Source organism: Bipolaris zeicola (genome assembly GCF_000523435.1).
Source record: "Bipolaris zeicola 26-R-13 unplaced genomic scaffold scaffold_228, whole genome shotgun sequence".
In the NCBI taxonomy this organism is placed as follows: domain Eukaryota; kingdom Fungi; phylum Ascomycota; class Dothideomycetes; order Pleosporales; family Pleosporaceae; genus Bipolaris; species Bipolaris zeicola.
In genome coordinates this window covers 1-20,705 of record NW_006912277.1, presented here as the reverse complement: position 1 = coordinate 20,705, position 20,705 = coordinate 1, and the positions used below count along the sequence as shown (strand labels likewise).

Sequence of the window (20,705 nt, the reverse complement as noted above, 5' to 3'; positions counted from 1 at the left end):
TGTGTGTGTATGGTGAGGAATTGCAAGCACAAGTGCGTGCCGGAGCCAGAAAGTTCCAAAAGAGCCAAAAGTTCGCTCCGCCCCGCAACGCGAAGTCGCGTGGAGCCGCGGCCCGTGCAGCTGCATGACGGAATGCATCCGATCATCCCCAGGCCTGTCAACAGTGACAATCCCAACTTAAAGTCTTTGAGCCACCCGCGGGCTTCGGAGCATTCTAGACATCGCCATGGCCTATATAGCCCCCATTCATCGACCAAGCAGCATCAGGCATGCCCTGAAGCTCAACTTCCTGGCTCCGGAAGACGACTGCCTGGTGGTCGCGTAAGTGGTATATGCAGAGAGAGCAGCAGATGGAGACTAACGTCATGATAGAAAGTCAAATAGACTCGAATTCTATACACACGAGGCAGACGGACTGGTCCTGAAACATTCCAAAGCCATCTATGGCAAAGTCACCATGCTCCAGAAGCTGCGACCAGCACTATCTCCCACCGACCATCTCTTTGTCGGCACCGACCGCTTCATGTACTTTACGCTGTCCTGGAATGCCGAAAAGAAACAGCTTCAGACTGAAAAGTCGTTTGCGAGTGTCGCCGACAATGCAGCCAGAGAGTCGCAAACGGGCGAGCGATGTCACATTGATCCCACTGGCCGATTCATGACTATCGAAGTGTACGAGGGTATCCTCACCGTCATACCATTGGTCCAGAGAGGGAAGAAGAGAAAGCAAGAGGCGGACATTGCCCATCTGGGTGATCCTCAGCCGGTTCGATTACCCGAAATGTTTGTCCGCTCATCCGCTTTCTTGCGCCCACGATCCACAGACGATAAGCCCAAGATGGCTCTACTTTACGAAGACACACATGCCCAAGTCAAGCTGAGATTACGAGAATTGACATATGCCGGTGATGAAGTCGACCTGCAAGAGGGAGAAACCTGCAAGAGCGAACTGGAACTTGGTTCAAGCCACTTGATCCCACTCGAGGAACCGTCGCATGGCCTGATAGTCATTGGAGAGACATCAATTGGATACTTTGATGACGAAAGTGGAGAATTACAAACAGAGCCGCTTGACGAAGCGACCATCTTTGTGGCTTGGGAGCGCATCGACGCCCAGCGCTTCGTTCTCGCTGACGACTATGGTCGCCTCTACATGTTCATGCTAGTCCTGAACGCACAAGGGAGAGTGCAGTCATGGAAACTTGATGTTATCGGCCAGACGTCTCGTGCATCGACCCTGGTTTACCTAGACGCAGGTTACGTATTCGTGGGCTCACACCAAGGCGACTCGCAAGTCATCCGAATTGCCGAGAAATCAATGGAGATTGTCCAAACCTTTTCCAACATTGCTCCCATTCTTGATTTTACTATAATGGATATGGGCAACAGATCTGGCGAAGGTCAAACCAACGAATACTCCTCAGGCCAAGCACGAATAGTGACCGGCAGTGGTGCATATCAGGATGGTAGCCTTCGAAGCGTTAGAAGTGGTGTTGGTCTGGAAGACCTTGGTGTGTTGGGCGAAATGGAGCACATTTCTGAGCTATTCAGCTTAAAGTCAACCGCTTCAGCTCAGTACATAGACACGCTATTGGTGAGCTTTGTGGGCGAATCACGCGTCTTCCGGTTTGATTCTCAGGGTGAAGTCGAGGAAGTTGATGAGTTTGTCTCGCTCGCTCTCGATGAGACAACACTGGCTGCAGCAAATATTCCACAAGGTCGCATCGTCCAAGTCACCAACGGCCGAGCTCGAATCTGTGATTTGGACGGCGGCATGATCACATCGGAATGGGTGCCAACAGACGGCAAGACCATCACTGCCGCCTCGGTCAACGAGACCCATGTACTTGTATCATTGGGTGGCGTCACCATAGTCTCCCTGGGCATGGCCGACGGGTTACAGGTGGTCAAGGAGAAGACGTTTGGCGCCGAGAGTCAGGTTGCTTGCGTTACCCTGCCCTCTGGAACCAGCTCCACTTGTTTTGTTGGCTTCTGGAACAACTCACAGCTCGCCATATGCTCACTCAATACTCTTGAGGCCGTAAAAACTGTTCAAATATCCGACGACTCTGTTCCGCGCTCATTGATCCTCACACAAATATTCCCTGATCAACCACCATCACTCTTTGTTGCTTTGGCTGATGGAAATGTTGTCACATATACTTTCGACCCGTCAAACCACGAGCTTTTCGGAAGGAAGAGTATCGTGCTTGGGACACGTGAAGCCACCTTCCGTGCCCTGCCACGGGGCGATGGTCTCTTCAACGTGTTTGCAACATGTGAACACCCCTCCCTGATCTACGCGTCAGAAGGCCGCCTTGTATACTCTGCCGTTACAGCTGAAAAGGCGACAACAGTGTGCCCGTTCGATTCAGAAGCATACCCTGGTTCCGTTGCAATCGCCACATCTCAAGACCTCCGCATTGCGCTTGTAGACACCGAAAGAACTACCCACGTACAAACACTCAAGGTAGATGAGACAGTACGGCGGATAGCCTACTCACCGAGTCTGAAAGCTTTTGGTCTCGGCACAATAAAGCGCATACTGAAGCATGGAGAGGAGATTATGCTGAGCCACTTCAAGCTTGTCGACGAAATACAATTCAAAGAACTCGACACGTATGCGCTCAACGAAGAAGAGCTGGTCGAATGCGTAATGCGCTGCGAACTACCGGACGGCTCTGGTGGGCTAGCAGAGCGCTTTGTTGTCGGTACCGCATATGTTGATGACCAGAACACGACATCTGAACGAGGTCGTATTATTGTCTTGGAAGTCACACCCGAGCGCATACTCAAGCTCGTCACTGAGATTGCTGTGAAAGGCGGATGCAGGTGCCTAGCTATATGCCAAGGCAAGATTGTCGCTGCGCTCATCAAGACAGTCGTCATGTATGACTTCGAGTACCGAACCCCTAGCACACCCGATCTCGTCAAACTTGCATCATTCCGATGCTCAACAGCCCCAATAGACGTTACAGTGAACGGCTCCTTGATCGCGATAGCAGATCTCATGAAATCACTCGTCATAGTTGAATACACAAAGGGCGAGACGGGTCTGCCGGACAAACTTGTGGAAGTCGCGCGACATTACCAGATTACATGGGCGACAGCCGTGGCAGAGGTAGACACGAATATGTATCTTGAAAGCGATGCAGAGGGTAACCTAGTCGTCTTGTACCGCGATCCAAACGGTGTCACCGATGACGATAAGAGACGACTGAATATCAGCTCTGAAATGTTGCTCGGCGAGATGGTAAACAGAATACGCAGGATAGATGTTTTGACTGCCGCGGATGCGGTTATTGTACCAAAAGCTTTCGTTGGAACTGTAAGTGTAGCCTGCCTCTTATTGCGAAACACAGTTGCTAACCACTTCAACCCATGCAGGTCGAAGGTTCAATTTACCTCTTTGGCCTCATATCCTCCGACTACCAGAATCTCCTCATGACACTGCAGTCCAACCTCGGTTCTCTCGTCGCCGCACCGGGCGACATGCAGTTTGCCAAGTTCCGTGCGTTCAAGAACTCAGTGCGTGAAGAAGAAGAGCCCATGCGGTTTGTGGACGGGGAGCTGATCGAGCGGTTCCTGGATGTTAGTGAAGAGGTGCAGAGCAAGGCAATTGAGGGGTTAGGGGTGGAACTGGAAGAAATAAAGGGATTAATCGAGGCATTGCGACGTCTACATTAAGTGTGGGCAGGAGGGAGATATAACGTGCTGTAGCAATAGCTAGCAGGCGCCAATGAAGCAAAAAGCAAATAAAAAATCCATTAGATCATCTTATGTAGAAGGTCTCCACCCCACTCTCTCCGTGATGTAACAATGTATGTAAAATGATAGAGGAAAGAAGAACTAGAAACAAGAGCGGAAACCAAATCCTTTTTTTGTGTTTTGAAGATGCACCACCAGCTCAAAAGAATGAGATGAGCGCTAATTGCAGCTTTAGCTGCATATTACGATCGGTCCTGGAGGGGCTCTGGTCGGATGAGAATAGTAGTAATGAGGTGATTGTGAGGAGCCGAGATGAAGACCACTGCGTTCGCCAGGAAAACGTAGGATAGAACGGTTAAGTCCCCGCTTCCTCAAAATTTCCATTCATATTCGTTAGGCGTATCACCGTCACGAGTACCATCACCATTGGCCGAGCCGCCATTGCCCTCACCACCGTTTGCGTCATCTCCATTGGCATCATTTCCAGCGGCGCCATCTCCATTGATCTTGTCGCCGTCAAGCTCATCCCCATCCACTTCATCCTTATTCTTGCCCTTGCCCTTGCCATGCTTCTTCCTCTTATTTCTCTTGCTCTTTTTGCCCTTGCCCTTCTGTTGTAGCCCCCAGATACCGCCATGTCCATTGGTGGCATTGAATTGGTCGCGAAAGCCGTTTTGAATGCCCTCGACTTGGTTTATCTGATTGCAGAAGGCGGGGAAGGGGCTTGGGTTTGAGGAGTTGGCGGGATACCGGTTAGACGCGGGAAAATTGTTGTTGTAATGGCTGTTCATGTAGTTATAGTTGTTGTTGAAGTGGAGGTAGTGGTAGTCATTGGAGGAGAGGGCAATGGTTTGAGCATTGGGAAAGGGGGTAGCAGCGTTGGCATTGGGGAAGGGGGAGTAAAGGTTCTTATGAGGAGTGGTGGAGGCGGTTTGGCTGGGGCTGTTGTAGCTGTTGCTGTAACTGTTGCTATTATAACCGCTACCGCTACCGTTGCCGTGATTGCTGCTGCTGCTACTGCTACTACTGTGACCATTATAGGCTTGCGATGGTGGCTGCGGTGGTAGAGGATGTGATGGCAGTGGTTGTGATAGAGGTGGCTGAGATGGTGGTTGTTGAGATGATTGTTGTAGAGATGGTGGTCGCGGTAGTATCTGCGGCGGGACAGTATAGTACCATGTGCCTCTATATATATACGGTTGCGGAACCATCTGAAAAACCAATTGATGTTGATTAAAGGCCTGCTGTGAGGGACCAGAGCTTGGAGAGAACACGGGAGCATTAGGGCTGAGCGCGATGGATGGGTTATCGTGCGCCATTTTCTGCTTTTAAGGCTGATGGGTTGGCCACGTACGCTGATCTCGCAGAAAGACACAAGTACAGGAGTGGTCTGTAGGGCGCTGGTCGCTGTATCCTAGTCTTGCGGAAATGCAGTGTGGAACTGTTGTGTAAAAGGTACGTAGGTACTAAAACGGTCTGTTCTGACTTTAAGGAAAGGAGTGCAAGCTTATAAGGGAACGATCTAGCTGATGGACTGCAGCTTCTCATGGATTGTGGGAGGAGTCGTACCGTTGAAATCACCAACCTCCAATAAAAAGGCCCCTAATGATGCTTATGCATTGGGATGGTGATGTGCCTACCTATCTATTTTAATACACCATCTTCATCACTGCTCTCCTCTTCATTATTGACACTGTTCAGTTCTACATGGTCCTGGTCTTCGTCGTCGTCTCTGAATCCTTCGGTGTTGGCATCACCATCACGATCGAGGAGCGGAGCTTCACCGGTCGTAGCCATGACGCCTTGCTTTTCCGTCTCTTCTCTCATTCCAATAATCACACTCCCAGCTACGAGCATTGCTGCCCCGAGCCACCACAACGCGGGGAGACTCTCGCTGAAGATGATGAAACTAAGGATAGCGGTGACGATGAAATTTGCAGACGTGTTGATAATGCTAACCCGTACGGTCGAGGAGGCGAGAGTAAGAGCACGTGTGAAAAGACCCCACATTATGGCGTTGAAAAGGAGGTTCATGCCGAAGAAGAGCTGCTCGTGGCGTTAGACAAGTGAGATGGATTTATCTGAGACGTAGGCGCGGGTAGAGACGGACCCCTCGAATCGCATACTCGACGACTTTATTGGAAGCACTAAGGCCGAAAGCTACGGCTATAGAGCTCGACCATGAAGCTGTAAGGGTTGTCGTTGTACTGCAGCCTGGTTAGTATGCAATATGGATAACGGCGACGCGGGGGGTGTTGTACAGCTTCGCAAACACGCCGTTGAAGGCTGCACATGCACCACTGGAGATGGCAAGTGCCAGCCACGCTGATCTTGTTTTCGGAACAGACATGGCAGCCCTTTTTTTTGCTATAGCGGGAGTGGGGGTGAGACTCAAGGCAATGTTGAAGTTGACAGCAGGGTTAATTGGTATCACGATAGGGTTGGCGATCTGCAAAGTACGGATGCGCTACGTTACCGAGCCTAGTTGGAAGACATGGGGTAGCTGCGCGCAACGGTTAGCTTCACATGATTCTGGTCATGAAGCTTGTGCACACACACACACACACACACACAAAGGGACGCGCATCTACAATGATGAGTGAACGAATGAGTACAGGCTATCTCATAGCAAAGTCACTCTGGGTCATGATGCATTCAATAAAGGAAAGTGAAGGATGGTATATATAATATGCGCATGCTTCATGCTTGTTCCATTCTGAGGGCGTTGATCCAGACGCCATTTGCAAATGCCAAACTCCAAACTCCCGTTATGCCAGAGGTATCGTGGTTTTTCCCTGTCCAAATCATGACTCCGATTAAAAATGTGCCAGAGGATCAACCCTATGAGCAGACACTTGGGGTTTAGGTGACGCCGCATTCCCAGGGTCCTGTGTGTTTTCAACTGCAGCCATTTTTGTAGCACTCTGGTATATATCTGAGTATCCTTGACTCTATCAACGTGCGGATGAGGTTCTCTATGCTTCGCCAGGGCGTTTCGCATTACAACTGACGATTTTAACGCGGTCGGCGTGGATCTGGTGGGTATTATCGAGCTTGAAGTTAATATCCTTGATAATGAAGGTCCAGACGTCGTCGCAGAAGCGGTATGTGTCGAGATGTCCCTAAGGCGACCCAAGTCAGTATAACGAGACTCGGCTTTGTGTCCAGGCGCAACCGACCTTGAATGTCAACCGTGCCTTGACCTTCTCGGAAAGCACATCGGCCACGGCCCGGTCAAAGTTGGCGAGAATCTTCATGGCGAGTTGGGGCTCTATTCGGCGCTCAGTAATGAGGTGATCCAGCGTGTCTGTGAGAGAGCCGCCCAGGCTGCAGCGTGTTAGCTAATGCGGTCGGCATGGCGTCTCTGCGGTCGCAACACATACCTGCTTCGGCGGTAGAGTTCATAGTATTTTGTGTTGTCGGTGGTCATGGTGCTGATGTTTGCGACGGACTGGTGTTCTGGGGATGGTGACGTTTGGGTGCGAGGAGGGTTGGGGAGCGCGGAGCGGAGGTTACTAAGCCGGTGGAGCTAGCGCGCCGCGGCTTGTTCCGCCTGCATCATCGCCAGCTTCAGAGCCCGTCCATCACGACGAAGCTCCAAGCAGCCCCCTCCAGCATCCATCTCCGCCTCTACGACCACTTTACATCCAACATGTCTCTCACTTACGGAACGGGCGGCGCCACGGCCGCCCTCGGTGTGGTTGCCTTGTGTACGTGCAGCGCGCAGGGGCGACGGCGACGGCATAGCTAACTACAACCAGACATGCTCTTCCACGGCGAAGGAGAGGCTTTCAACGTGAGAACGCGCTGCGCTACTATCACTTACATGTATGGCTAATTGCGCATCAGGTCGGAGCTTTCCTCGAAACCGTATCACCGTACACCTGGGCTAGTCTTGGAATCGCGCTGTGCATCGGCCTCTCCGTAGTAGGATCCGCATGGTACGTCTCCGCGCAGCAAACACATCCATATACAATTCGCATCTGACAGTCGCAAAGGGGAATCTGGACAACTGGCGTGTCCATCGTCGGCGGAGGTGTCAAGGCACCCCGGATACGAACTAAGAACTTGATCTCTATCATCTTCTGTGAAGTCGTTGCCATCTACGGCGTCATCATGGCCATCATCTTCTCCTCCAAGATGACCCAGCTTACCGACCCCGAGCTGCTCTACTCTGGATCAAACTACTTCACCGGATACGCCCTCTTCTGGGCCGGACTTACCGTCGGCATGTGCAACCTGATCTGCGGTGTCTGCGTTGGCATCAACGGAAGCAGTGCTGCTCTGGCTGATGCTGCCGACCCTGCACTGCAAGTCACCCACATCTGCAGACTCCAGCTGCTCGCTAACTTTCGATTAGGTTCGTCAAGATTCTCACTATCGAAATCTTTGCCGCTATTCTCGGACTGTTTGGACTTATCATTGGATTGTTGATGCAAAGCAACGCAAAGGACTTTGAGTGAGCTTACAGGGACTTTATTGGCTTGCGCAAAATTTCGGAAAAACCCACCAGGTCGATCTTTGATCATGCTTGAAGGCGACGAGCAAACAAATGCTACAGATGTCAGCACAGGAAGCTGGCTTGGACGTTACAGAAAGTTACTGTTGTAGAAGTTTGTACGATGCACATGGGGAGGGCGCTTGTATAATGCATGTGTACTATGAGCAATCACCGGCGTTAAATACCAGTTTTTTTAAAGAAAATATATCCAAACACTCCTGCACACGTGAAGCTGACGTCTGAGTAATCCTTCGACATACTGTCGGTGGTCCGTGCACTGGGTTAGGGAACGTGGGATGTCACACAAGCTCCACTTCATTTAGACTCGACATTACCACCTCATAAAATGGCTACTACGAATTCCAAGTTGAGAGCAGCGATTTTGGTCGTCTCCGAGACAGCCTCGCAAGATCCTACAACTGATAAATGCATACCTACTTTAAACCAAGTCTTCGGCGATCTCGGGAACAACCAATGGGACGTTAGCGAAACCGAAATCGTACCTGACAATGCTCTTGCAATCCAGAAGGCTATCAAGACTTGGACTGATGGGCCAGAGCCTGTGAACTTGATCGTTACAAGTGGGGGGACTGGGTTTGCTACGAAAGATGTCACTCCAGAGGTATGTGCATCATTGTAAATCATCCTGAAGTCGAAGAACTGATCAGTCAAAGGCAGTTACTCCATTGATTGACAGACATGCTCCAGGTCTTATGTGCGTAGAGTTGTTTGAGGATAGTCTGGCTGTTGACTAACACTTTTTTTTAGCCATGGCATGCTTACGACCTCGTATGCAGTCACACCTTGTCCGTAATGTCATATTCTGACCAAGATTTATGCTAACGATTCGTAGTTGCCCTGATGGCACGGCCTGTTGCTGGAGTTCGAAAACGAACTTTGATTATGACCTTGCCTGGGTCACCAAAAGGCGCCAAAGAGAATCTAGAAGCGGTGCTCAAGCTGCTACCACATGCATGCCTTCAAGCAGCTGGTGCAGAGTCACGGCCGCTCCACGCTGGTGGTGTGAAGAAACTTGAGAAAGATGCAGGTGTCTCATCAGGGAGTGCTCCTTCTGCTGGTATGTCAAATTTCGTTCGTGACTTCCAAGAAGTTTTGTTGGTAATAATGGACTATTATAGGAACCGGAGGTGGATGTGGACATCACCATCACGGACATGGTAGTCATGCGGGGCCAAAGGCTCATACAAAGCCAGCAGAGCATCCGCAATCAAATGATCCTTCAGCAGGACCAACGAAGAGATATCGATCCTCGCCATATCCCATGTTGGCTGTCGACGCGGCCTTGAAACTCATTGCAGAGAAGACGCCAGCTCCTATTGTAGAGAAAGTCCCTGTAAACATGAAGATAGGCGGCTCCGTTCTTGCCGAGGACGTTAAGGCGGCTGAATCTGTTCCAGCTTTCCGAGCCAGCATCGTCGATGGTTACGCTATCAAGATTCCGTCTTCAGGCAAGTTCGAGAAGGGCGTATACCCAGTCTCGATTATCTCACACGCCCAACCTGGTGAGGTCAAAGAACTCAAAGAGGGTGAAATTGCAAGGATCACTACGGGCGCGCCGCTTCCACCTGGTGCCGATGCTGTCATCATGGTGGAAGATACCGCACTCAAGACTTTGACTGATGACGGCCAAGAGGAAAAGGAAATTGAGATTCTTACAGATGAGATTAAGGCTGGTGAGAACGTACGCGAGGTGGGTAGTGATGTGAAAGAGGGCGAGACCATCATGAGAAAGGGAGAGGGCGTCACAGTCGTGGGTGGGGAATTTGGACTTCTTGCCTCTGTTGGTACACGGGAAGTATCGGTTTACAGAAGGCCAGTTGTTGGTGTTCTAAGCACGGGAGATGAAATCATCCCACACGAGAGGGAAGGCCCGCTCCGACTAGGAGAAGTCCGTGATACGAACCGCCCTACACTGATTACTGCCGCCCGTAGCCACAGATTTGAGGTCATCGATCTCGGCATTGTCTCTGACAAGTATGTTTCTTACATGTTCTCATCCCCTCCATCCGATCTCTGCTTCATTAAAGCTAACAGGGTTTTCTTTATTAGACCAGGTACCCTGGAGCAGACACTTCGTGATGCGATGCGCAGATGCGACGTAATCATTACCTCGGGCGGCGTTTCTATGGGTGAACTCGACCTACTCAAGCCCACCATTGAGCGCACCCTCGGCGGCACCATTCATTTTGGCCGAGTAAATATGAAGCCCGGTAAACCAACCACCTTTGCGACAGTCCCTGTAAAAGATAACGACGGCAACCCTGTCAACAAAGCCATCTTTTCTTTGCCTGGTAACCCTGCTTCAGCAGTCGTCTGCTTCCATCTTTTCGTTCTGCCGGCGCTGCACCAACAGGCGGGCATTAAGCCCGTGGGGCTACCGCGCGTCAAAGTGGTACTGGAAGAGGATATCAAGATGGATAGAGGAAGGCCTGAGTATCATCGTGCGCTTGTGGTGACCAAGGAAGATGGGCTTTTGTATGCGAGTTCCACAGGAGGTCAGAGGAGCAGTCGCATTGGCAGCTTCAAGGGCGCAAACGCTCTGTTATGTATGCCAAAGGGGGAGGGAAGTCTGAATAAGGGAGAGAGAGTGGATGCGTTGCTCATGGGTAAGTTGGGAGAGGTGGAGCGTTGAAGGCACAACGTGCATGCGTGGGTGGTATCATGTTGTATTGCTTAGTGTAGAAGTCAATCCTTTGTTCATTCCCTGGAAAGGCATTGTAGTAAAAAATGAAGGGATTTCCTTTCTCTCAGACAACCAGTGAAGTGAGAGATAAGATCGTCCAGCACCGAACGTCTACAGTAAAGCCCGCTTGGAGTCTTAATTGATGCTAAAATATCACTAGTGATATTTTACTCAATATACGCTTTATTGAAGTAGATATGGTCGTACTCTATATAACCGCTTATATTTTCATTTGAATTAATACTGTGGTGATGCTGATATTTCGTAGTAAAGGTAGCTCTGAGGTTCCGATCTCACTGATAAACCAAAAACCTTCCAAGAACGGTCAAGATAGCGAGTACAGTAGAGTGGCCAACACACTAGCAAAACACGTTGATTGTAATACGCCTAAAGTAAATATGTATTCTGCCGCCGCAGAATAGATGTAATGCTCTTCTATGCCTGTAGCTATGCCCGTAGCTAAATTCAGGTATATGATCTAGATCTCGAGTACTTACATGCGTAGAAACTATGAAGCTCTACTTCTCTCCGGACAAAGAGACTCGGGCCAAGAATAACACTCCGAGGGAACTCCAGGCATGTGCGTCCTTTCATCTCGGCCAAGCCGGCAGGTAAAGGCTACCGCATGAGAGTGCCAACCGTTCACGCCACTACGTCGATGTTTCACTACTATAACCAGTAACTTGGAGTGCGATCTCGAGATTCACAATACGGTTCGATGGGCCTTGGAAACTATGGTTTGAATTTAATGCGATACAAAAATAGTAACTTTGACGTTCTTGTCTCGTATACCTGCTAAAACGCTTTCGGTCATTCTTAGGGAGCATAGCTGTCCCGCAGTTACAGGTATCCCTACTCTCTGGGGTTGACAACATGCGTCATCAGCTAACAGTAGCGAGTCTTTACATAATTCTAAGGTATGGTGATCGAATATTGTATATATACTCTAGAGGATACCCAAAAAGAAACGGCACCACGCCATCGAGCACCGTCCATTCATTCAGATAACCATCTACATTCTTTTACAATTCTTTTGTATCAATTCAAAGACTTCGGCTGATTTTACCGAAACCGTGCATCTAAAAAAAAATAGTATTCTGGTGTACTTCTCCAGCGTAGCCTTTGCTTCTCCAGTGGCCTCACCGCAAGGCGTAGGAAATGGCGCAGATTCATGTCGCGTTTCTGCATTGAAGCCAAAAACATGGACGGACCTTAAAATAATCGATTTATGTTCGCGGCAGCTGCAAAGAACTACACCAGGACGACGAGTAACAATGTTCAATCGCTAGCCGCTTCCTTCGGTGCTCCTAATTTCTTCTGTGGTCTCGACAAGTTCTGCAATGCTGGCCAACCATGCTTGCCCATTCAACCACCTGCTTGGTAAGTTTGTTTGTTTTTTTTCGTTGAAGGGAGATTTATGAAAGGTCACGCAAGATACGGAACTAACTAGTGCTTTGCAGGTGTGCTGCGCTGGCTATTCAGAACTATAACAATTATATGAACAGCCTCAATACCGCTGTTACATTTGCCTCGTCAATTATCTCTTTGAAATTGGGAGAGGTTGTTGCAGATGTATATCCAGATCCTAAAGATGACATCACGCCTTTGAAGAACATTGGGTCCATGGTCAGCAGTGTCCTGGACGTAATTTCGTTCACTGGTGCTGTTGCTTCAACTGTAACTGCTGTCAACGGAGGGCTGGGATTTGCCTTGAGGCGTGCTACACCACCTACCCCACCAGATAGGTTCGTTGCGTGGACCAATCTCGGGCAAACAATGAGCGATGTCCTGAGCGATTTCCAACGCTTCATTTCAGATTCCTTGGACAGATCTCTCAACGCAGTGGTTGATGATCCGACGGACGGAATCAGTAAGTTCTCGTACATAAATTAGTATGGAATACAGTCACTCATATGTGCAGATGAACTTATTAAGGGGGGTGGATTTCTAGGTGTGAGCGAAAACTTCACACAAAGCGATCTCCAGACTATCGTCACTGAGTCAATCACCCGCCATGCAATTGGCCTCGCCCTACAAGCGCAGAATATCTACATATCCCATTCCCGCAAGTCTACAGGCTGCAAAGAGACAATTTCAAGGCTGTGCGTAAACAAAGGAGATGGCTCTTTCACATCACGCATTTTGACACAAGCGGGCAAGCGTGAGAACTCGTTGAACAAGGATGATCTCGCCGAGATTTTGATATCAAAATATGGCTCTACTAAGGAGGAAATTCTTAAAGGCCCAACTGACTGCTTTGTTGCGAACAATGAGCAGCAGTTGGTCAACCCATTTGAGAAGGGTTTTCCGACCGACCCGAAAGCGCCTTGCGTTTTCAACGTGCTCACATGCAATTTTGACACGCCTGGGGGGGGGGAAGGCGACGTCGATAGGTGCCGCAATCTAGGACTGGATATTTGAAAATGTAAATATCAATTGGTATCAGGTCACTGCTGGGTTGGGATCTACTCTAACGAAGAGCTACTTGTCGGGTATGAGGATAGCAAATGAAAAATTGTCTTTAGAATCTTTTGCATCTTGTCATTACTGCCTTTGTTCTGAACGTGTTCAATAACTTCCCAAGTACGCTGGATCACAATCATTTACGCCCGCGAATAGCTTCCTAAAAGGGACTTTATCTCCCCTTCGATTGCAGGATTGGTTCGTTATCACCCACCACGGGGGTCTCCATTGCCTTTAGCGCTGTCGGATATTTTGATCTTATATCTTGCTCACGAGGTACATATCACACGACGGGTACTTGGCATGTAAGCAGACTACTCAACGTATGTATGTAAGATGCTGCAAAGTCAGAGGGGCCTACAACTGCCCTTTGCTTACGGAAATATACGGATGATTCCCGATCCCGAGCTAGCTTCTTCTTTGGACGATGGTTACTATTAATTTACTCTCTGCTGACCTTGTCCCTACAGCGACGGCGCTATTACAAATCACAGTTGCATTCTGACATGACAAGGATTCTTTTGTTTGTGTGATTGATGAATACTTTGATTTTTCTTCTTTTGGGTTCGAATAACATATCTGCAATGTATAGTTTGGGAAGTTGCTGTGTAGCAGTCTTGAATCTAACATAAAAAAAAAAGGGGGGGGGGGGCAAAACGACATGAGATACATCAAGGAAACATAAGGGTCGAGTACTGTGTTTGTTTCAACAGACCGAGAAGGGAAACCAGAAAGGGGGGGATATCGAACAAAATGTCGCTGACGAAGCGAATCGTGGGATCTAGAAGTAAACAAAAAAGGGAAATAAACGAATGCGGAAAAGAACATAGGGGAGGGGGGGAGGGAAATGGAATAGTCGGGATTACTATCCCGAGCCGATGCCGGACCGAAACCAAATACCACCACACACACACATACCAGATACTGTCTGTCCGGTCGTTTGCTTTCGTCCACGCCATGTCATACCCAAGCCTTCTAACCCAAGCCATCCAATCCAGGAAAAACACCGACGCTAATATGAGAAAAGAAAAGAGAGTAAAGAAAACAAACAAGGTTTTGTAATAACAACAATTAAAGAATAGAAGTTGTAAAGAAAAACAAAAAACAAAGGAAAATGTCGAGTTGTACATATATAAGAGTAGTGGTAGCAAAGCCCGTGGCTGGGGCTGTCGTCGTCGCCGTCGTCGTCGTCGTCGTCCCAAATCTAGTCCGTTGTATTACTAGGACTTTGACGCGACTTGTTCGAGGGAGAGACTGGGTCTCGCTGAGCTGACGGTCTCCTCGAGGGCCTTGCGGTAGGCATTCGTCTTTGACATTTGCGTCTCGTAGTGTTCTTTGAGGCGGCGCTGACGGCGCTCACGCTTGTACATCCATCGCACGGCAATGACAAGGCCGAGTATGATGCCGCCAAGCAGGCCTCCGAGGATGGCGCCGACAATAGCTGTGTGGGTCTTTTCGTGCTGGCAGTTGGAGATGGTTGGTAGTGTAGGCATAGGGGTGGAAGATGCGGGTTCTTGGTCGGGGCTGTTGGTTGCTGGTGTTGAGGCTGGGGCTGCTGGCATCTGGAGGGTGGCGCTGAGAGGTGATGTGACTTGGGGTGCTGTGGGGTTGTTGCAGCAGCTTTTGGTGGAGTTGGCTGCGCGGCAGCAGTATTCACCAGAGTCGCAGGTTTGGAGTTGCCATGCAGTGACTGTGGATGCGCTGTTTGAGTTGCTGGAACCTGTCAACTTGTTAGGATTGCTTGTATCGTTAAATTTGTTTTTTTTTGTGAAGACATACCACCCGAGCATTGCTGTGGGCATGCTACATCCTTTCCAGTGGAATCTGTGCAGCCTCTTGAAAAGATGACGCCAATTGAGGCTCCTTGAGTTCCCATGCACAGTCCATTGCTCAGACAAATATCGCCGCTCGCGCAGCAACCGCTCACCTTTGCGCTAGGGTTGCATGGTGTGTATGATTTATCGAGCAGCGAACCGTCGACGCCATAGCATTGCTGGCTTTTTACAACGGCCGCCAAAGTCACAAGGACCGTTAGAATAGATCGGCACCCGACCATATTAGACAAAAGACTAAACGAAAAAAAAGAAAGTAAAGGAGAGACTATGAAAGCAAACAGACCAGTAGGAAAGAAGGTCACGGCTACTAGCCAAAAAGTAAAAGAGTGAACTGGTGATGTTGAGAGACTACGGAGATATACAGACAGTTTAGGTGTTTGACCACCGCATATACATATGGTTGTGGGACGGGCAGGATTGCAGGGCCATATTTAGTGTGTGATCCCTACTCTGCAGTATTATGCGACGGAGCCCTGTCAACTCTACCTACGTGCACAGGCTGAGCTGACCAAAATAGCAGGGTATACCCAGTCGCGCCATGAAACAAGGTGGGCAAAACCTCTTCGCTGTGGTTCCGCAAGCGTAAGTAGGTACGACTCGGCTGGGGTAACGCAGCGAACCGGCCGCCCGCGTCCAGGCGTAGCGCCTCGAGTCCAGAAGACTTTAGTAGCCAAAGGAGCGACAAAAGCAAAGGCAACGGGTCGTCCGGGCGCCACTGTGTGGCTCATTTTACGCTGCAGAGCACGAGCGCGAGTTTCCTTCCGCCCCCATGTTTTGACTTGCTTTAACGTGTGCCAGGCAGGGTGTTTGAAATCGCTTTTTTTTGCTTGGCCCCGGCCACAAAGAGAAGGTCGTCAAGACGAGTGAGAACCACGCGGCGAATGGATGGCCAAGAGAGAAATGCGCCTAGGGGGTTCGGGGGGAAAGTTTGACATGCAGGGACAATCATGGTAAGGTGAAGAGCAGATGATAGGCCAAGACGCAGACTGGGCATCAGCCATACGTGCGTAGAGACGGTCCTTTGCAGCTCCCTTCTACATCCGCGCATACACTCCTTCAACATGTCTATTTTCTGCACGCTGCGATGCGACTCATCGCCGTTGTCAACGGTACTACCGGCCAACTGTCCTGTCATTTTTTTTCTTTGTTCGCTGGCTAGAGACAACGGCCAGCCGCATGGCTTGCTGCTAGTTCAGCACACTCCAAGTTGGCTACCAGCCAAGCCCATTACAGCTGCTTTCAACCCGTTTTTGAGGACAATCTCATCGCATCTGTGATAGCCCTGCGGCTGTGGCTTCCCAGCCTCGTTTCTCTGGCGTATTTTCCCTCTGCTTATGAAGATCGTCGGTCAGATCTCAACTCGCCTGTACCCGGGAATTGAAGAGCCGGGACCCCCCTTGATCAAGATCCAACCAAGCCACGAGCTCCTATACGTCACTGATCTACGTGGAGATTTGGCCTTGCTACTTTTTTGTCGCATTCTAATCGTTTCTAGACTTGGTTACCTAGTTACAACAGATGCTCTGACCTCCTTTTTCCACAACCCCGCGCAGGGTCCTTGTCCCGTTTAAGGAAGACGCTCCAAGCCCTCTTCGACCCATGCGTGAACGCGTACCTGCTGCTCACTTGGCAGACTGGCACCGTCAGCTGGTGCCCGAGGGAAACCGATTTGAAAGTGAACAGCATCGTCCTAACGCTTTCAAGAGAGACAGGTTTGCAGCGCCCATCTGCCGTGGACGCATCCGTCGGGCTGACTCGATCCATTCCCCATTCACATCCTACCAACGCCCGGAAGCGCAAGCCATCTTCCGAGGTCCATTAGCGCCCTATTACGGCATGACTACAGATGAAACCCATGCTGCAGACATCAGATTATGGGCTCAAACTTTACAAGATGCGGATGACAATCCGAGGCAGCCTTACTTGCCAAAGTGGAGAGGACCTCATTAGGAAAGTCGGAGCAATGGCCAGGCACCAAAGTAGTAGTAGTAGTTCAGCCATGAAACTTCAACCCAACTCTGCGAGCGTTTCATCCAATCTCCTGACATTGTCATCTCGACGACTGTCCTCAACCGCCCAATCGAGCAAGTTCTGCTTGGCCATCTCCGCCCAACGCCGTGCCTCGCTAGCCATTCCATGGCCTGCATACACATATGCCAGTCTCTCGTAATCCTCGGCCAGCAACACCTCCAAGCCTTCGGACTGCGCAATCGCCATGACTTCCTTCTCCCATTCCACTACTTGTTTCGCGTCGTAAGTCTCCGCTGTCAGATTCTGAAGCTTCTGCTTGAGCCTTGCAAACTTTACGCGCCGATCGTCGCTTGCCTTTGTTTCGCCGTGCGGCGCCGTACAGAGCGAGCATGTACACTCAAAGTTCCATCCATCCTTGTACAGTTCCTGTCGTTCTTCGCGCGTCAAGTCTACCCTTCCGTACGAGATGTTTATTTCTTCTCCTGCGGCAATGTCTTGCTTCGCCTTGACTTGCATCGATAGTGTCTTTGAGACGAAGCGTGCGAGGGCATTCGGCTGGCAAGCGTGGTTGATGCGGGAGACGGATGGGAAGAGACAAATGTAGGCTTTGTCCACGTTGCCATCGTCTAGCCGGCAAGCAAAAGAGTTGGTCTTCATAACGTCCTCGATTGGACTTCCACCCAGACTCTGATCTAATGCCGCAACCATCTTGTGATCTTTTTCCGGAAGTCTATCGAGCGCCGAGTTGAATAAACTCCGGCCTTGGGCGTGCGATACGCGCGCTGGAAAGTGAGAACTGGCAATTATACGTGCTGGATCAAGCAGAATCGTCTCCCCCTTCTTGATGACTTTTGTCGTAAAGAGACCTTTGCCTTTGCCCGGGATAGACCGTACTTGGAGGCCATCTTCGGAATACTTGACTCTCTTCTTCTGCTTGCTAAACTTTGCTGATAATTTCCCCGCAGCAGATGGTGTCGCGATGATGCTCAGACCATGGCCGCTACCCGAGTCTGACGTTGTGTGTGTGCAGTAAACCTTCTCTTTCCCTGTGACGCACATCGGTTCGTGAGACCATATCGGGTGTTGAAATGACGGTATGACGGGTGGCGGTTTGGCGTCGGTATCTCCATGTAGACATTGCTGGGACCGGAGTGGGGTCTGCATCTGTGCTGCAAAGTGCGGCGGTAGGTTGGCACATTGTGGTGATGATGGCCCGTGGATGTGCGACGTAGTAGCAGCGGCGCATGCGCCGCTTAGAGCAAAAAAGACCCTTAGAGAGTTCATGTTGTTGAGTGACAGTGGTTAGGTTGCATCGCCAGTTCAAAGTCTGTCTTCTTTGCTCCTGTGACTTCTTCCTTCTTCTGTAACATGCCTGTAACAGATGCGGTGTGGCCATGTCGACCAGGGCTCGTGGCATCTCTTGGTCTCACCAACCTACATACTACTTACTACATACTATGTACATAACTATTCGATGTTACCAGCGACTCTTCGCTCTGCCGTTCAATCATCTTTGATTGCATATGGGAGAAACTTGCTGACAGCAATCTGAGCCGACCCGAATCTCAAGGTTGACGTTCCGGAAGCGCTAACCATCAGCCCGGCAGTGGCTGTCACATCCCCTTACCCCCCTTACCGGGAGTTTGATCATCTTCGTATCCCCCCATTTATCAGCCCTACGTGCAACCCGAAACAGGGCGCCAAGCTTCCTTCCATTACACCTCATGTCAACCTCAGATCAATGCGCATGTCTGTATGACGAGTAGCTTTAACCAGACACAGTAGTAACCCATTGCTGACTCGTCACTGGACCCTCCACATTTTTGCTTCCTTCCATCGATACAACTGCCGTGGCATTAGCTCAGCCTTGCAGAAGTAAAATGAGTACGGTGTGAGTTGCACAAGGATTTCGTCATTCCTCCGCTCCCTGTCGTAGCCCTGCGGCTCGTGACACATTGCCCGACGTTAGTACTGCCCAGCTTTTTTTTTCTTTTCTTCTTCTCTTCTTTCTCGTCGCGCAACAGCGCACAGCGCGGCTCCTCGGCCGAGACTCGGCTAGTATGAGGATTTGCAGTGTGAGGAATAGAGTTGGAAGATCGACATGCATGCGGTAGTGGCTTGCTACTATTCCTAGCGTCGACCGCAGTTTTTCCATGTAAGTATGTCGGGTCAAGCACATGCAGGCGCGATGCATAACGGGAGGTAAAAACGAGAAAAGTAAAATAATGGACCCGCAGATGGAGCAAACCTGGTTGTCGGTAATGTGCGAGATGGGAGGCATGATGGCGGCTGTCCAAGCTTTGCCTCTATCTCGAACACCCAAAAGCCAATAGTATTGTATAACGCGCGCGGTATTGAGCTGTATTTGTATACCAATGACTCCCGTTAACCGGCATTTAGCCGATATACATTGTGGAGTGTCGTTTGCTTGCAGCCTCTGGGGGTTGTTGCGAAGGGATCCTAGGTATATAACCTATATCTTAAAAATAATTGTAGGCTATCAATTTAGGATAGTCGGGAGTAATGCTATTTCTGTTTTAGTATTTATCACACGTGTCGATCAATTCTGCTTCTATTCTTTTCTGCTCATCTTAAGGTTTTACTCTATCCAAACCACGTACTATTGGCCGCCCATGGTCGAATGGAATTTTCTTTATAAACGGCCGAGAAAGGGAGTATCAAACAACTCTGCCGCATGAACGATTGAATTTGGTAGTAGCTAACGAGTTTTATTAGATCCTTTCTTCGTTGTTTCCGAAGTAATCATTATGTTACAAGACGAGTATGCGTGGTCGCAAAACGCCCATTGACTATAAGAAAACGCATATACGGACATGTTAAGAAGTCAATACACGTACAGCTTACGAGAAAAAGGGACCAAGTGAACAGACCACCTCAACTCTTTACCTTCTCTACCACATCCTTTTCTTCTCGAGGCAAAGAGAAAAGACAACTTCTTGAGCAAAAAGACTTCAACACAGGTACCAGAAAAGAAAAAGACAAAGAATAACAAGCGCGACTGGATATTACGATTCGAATCGAACCCACGCATGTCTGCCTAATCGCCTGTAGACACGAGCCAGTGCCAAAAAAGGAAAGTACACACCTGGGGTTGATGCGCATATGTTAAGTATAAGATACGAAATGCCAAAGGCAAATTGAAGCTACTTTCCTGAAAGAAAGAACGAATAATAAAAATTATATACCTATTGACGTTCTTAACGCAAAGAAGCACCTCAGCACATCCCATTTTACAAAAAGGGACGAGAAAGTGGTGGTGACGACAACGACGGACCACGTGAGGCTGTTGCCTGAAGTTGAGCTGCTTGGCGTCGAATAGTCTGACTTGCTCATCTCGCAAAACTACGGTAACCTATCCGTGCCAAGGCTTAGCTTATTAAGCTAAGTCAGCTGCGCTGACACTCGCCGCAGGCGAGTGCCGACGCTCAATACGATATTACCATCAATACGATATTTTTTCGCGCAACCCAGATATATTGCTAAATAACTACTCAACCACGCC

The 20,705-nt window shown here is 49.6% G+C and overlaps 10 protein-coding genes across 10 annotated transcripts; 3 read left to right on the top strand and 7 right to left on the bottom strand.

Moving 5' to 3' along the window:
- Window positions 1-226: 226 nt before the first annotated feature.
- On the top strand, window positions 227-3,687 carry COCCADRAFT_8611 (uncharacterized protein; the record flags this gene model as incomplete). The annotated part of the gene is made up of 3 exons (XM_007718363.1): window positions 227-321; window positions 373-3,328; window positions 3,388-3,687. 3 exons carry the CDS (start codon window positions 227-229, stop codon window positions 3,685-3,687), a joined length of 3,351 nt encoding a protein of 1,116 aa, XP_007716553.1.
- Window positions 3,688-4,079: 392 nt separating this feature from the next.
- Window positions 4,080-5,027, bottom strand: COCCADRAFT_29738 (uncharacterized protein; the record flags this gene model as incomplete). The annotated part of the gene is made up of 1 exon (XM_007718374.1): window positions 4,080-5,027. One exon carries the CDS (start codon window positions 5,025-5,027, stop codon window positions 4,080-4,082), a length of 948 nt encoding a protein of 315 aa, XP_007716564.1.
- A 325-nt stretch (window positions 5,028-5,352) lies between these two features.
- COCCADRAFT_8609 (uncharacterized protein) lies at window positions 5,353-6,058 on the bottom strand (the record flags this gene model as incomplete). The annotated part of the gene is made up of 3 exons (XM_007718362.1): window positions 5,353-5,754; window positions 5,819-5,915; window positions 5,970-6,058. The coding sequence occupies 3 exons, from the start codon at window positions 6,056-6,058 to the stop codon at window positions 5,353-5,355; spliced, it is 588 nt and encodes a 195-aa protein (XP_007716552.1).
- A 294-nt stretch (window positions 6,059-6,352) lies between these two features.
- Window positions 6,353-6,586, bottom strand: COCCADRAFT_107311 (uncharacterized protein; the record flags this gene model as incomplete). Its single annotated transcript, XM_007718373.1, has 1 exon — window positions 6,353-6,586. One exon carries the CDS (start codon window positions 6,584-6,586, stop codon window positions 6,353-6,355), a length of 234 nt encoding a protein of 77 aa, XP_007716563.1.
- A 97-nt stretch (window positions 6,587-6,683) lies between these two features.
- Window positions 6,684-7,138, bottom strand: COCCADRAFT_40445 (uncharacterized protein; the record flags this gene model as incomplete). The annotated part of the gene is made up of 3 exons (XM_007718372.1): window positions 6,684-6,830; window positions 6,888-7,035; window positions 7,092-7,138. The coding sequence occupies 3 exons, from the start codon at window positions 7,136-7,138 to the stop codon at window positions 6,684-6,686; spliced, it is 342 nt and encodes a 113-aa protein (XP_007716562.1).
- A 222-nt stretch (window positions 7,139-7,360) lies between these two features.
- On the top strand, window positions 7,361-10,862 carry COCCADRAFT_40443 (uncharacterized protein; the record flags this gene model as incomplete). The annotated part of the gene is made up of 11 exons (XM_007718371.1): window positions 7,361-7,418; window positions 7,470-7,504; window positions 7,558-7,649; window positions 7,707-8,018; window positions 8,069-8,167; window positions 8,582-8,831; window positions 8,884-8,924; window positions 8,978-9,015; window positions 9,063-9,287; window positions 9,349-10,204; window positions 10,280-10,862. 11 exons carry the CDS (start codon window positions 7,361-7,363, stop codon window positions 10,860-10,862), a joined length of 2,589 nt encoding a protein of 862 aa, XP_007716561.1.
- A 1,279-nt stretch (window positions 10,863-12,141) lies between these two features.
- COCCADRAFT_29734 (uncharacterized protein) lies at window positions 12,142-13,334 on the top strand (the record flags this gene model as incomplete). The annotated part of the gene is made up of 3 exons (XM_007718370.1): window positions 12,142-12,293; window positions 12,374-12,783; window positions 12,835-13,334. The coding sequence occupies 3 exons, from the start codon at window positions 12,142-12,144 to the stop codon at window positions 13,332-13,334; spliced, it is 1,062 nt and encodes a 353-aa protein (XP_007716560.1).
- A 1,262-nt stretch (window positions 13,335-14,596) lies between these two features.
- Window positions 14,597-15,432, bottom strand: COCCADRAFT_107344 (uncharacterized protein; the record flags this gene model as incomplete). The annotated part of the gene is made up of 2 exons (XM_007718369.1): window positions 14,597-15,096; window positions 15,156-15,432. 2 exons carry the CDS (start codon window positions 15,430-15,432, stop codon window positions 14,597-14,599), a joined length of 777 nt encoding a protein of 258 aa, XP_007716559.1.
- Window positions 15,433-17,218: 1,786 nt separating this feature from the next.
- Window positions 17,219-18,466, bottom strand: COCCADRAFT_29732 (uncharacterized protein; the record flags this gene model as incomplete). The annotated part of the gene is made up of 1 exon (XM_007718368.1): window positions 17,219-18,466. The coding sequence occupies one exon, from the start codon at window positions 18,464-18,466 to the stop codon at window positions 17,219-17,221; it is 1,248 nt and encodes a 415-aa protein (XP_007716558.1).
- Window positions 18,467-19,038: 572 nt separating this feature from the next.
- COCCADRAFT_107329 (uncharacterized protein) lies at window positions 19,039-19,296 on the bottom strand (the record flags this gene model as incomplete). Its single annotated transcript, XM_007718367.1, has 1 exon — window positions 19,039-19,296. A coding segment is annotated over one exon (258 nt), but the record flags the coding sequence as incomplete, so codon positions are not given.
- Between the last annotated feature and the right edge of the window lie 1,409 nt (window positions 19,297-20,705).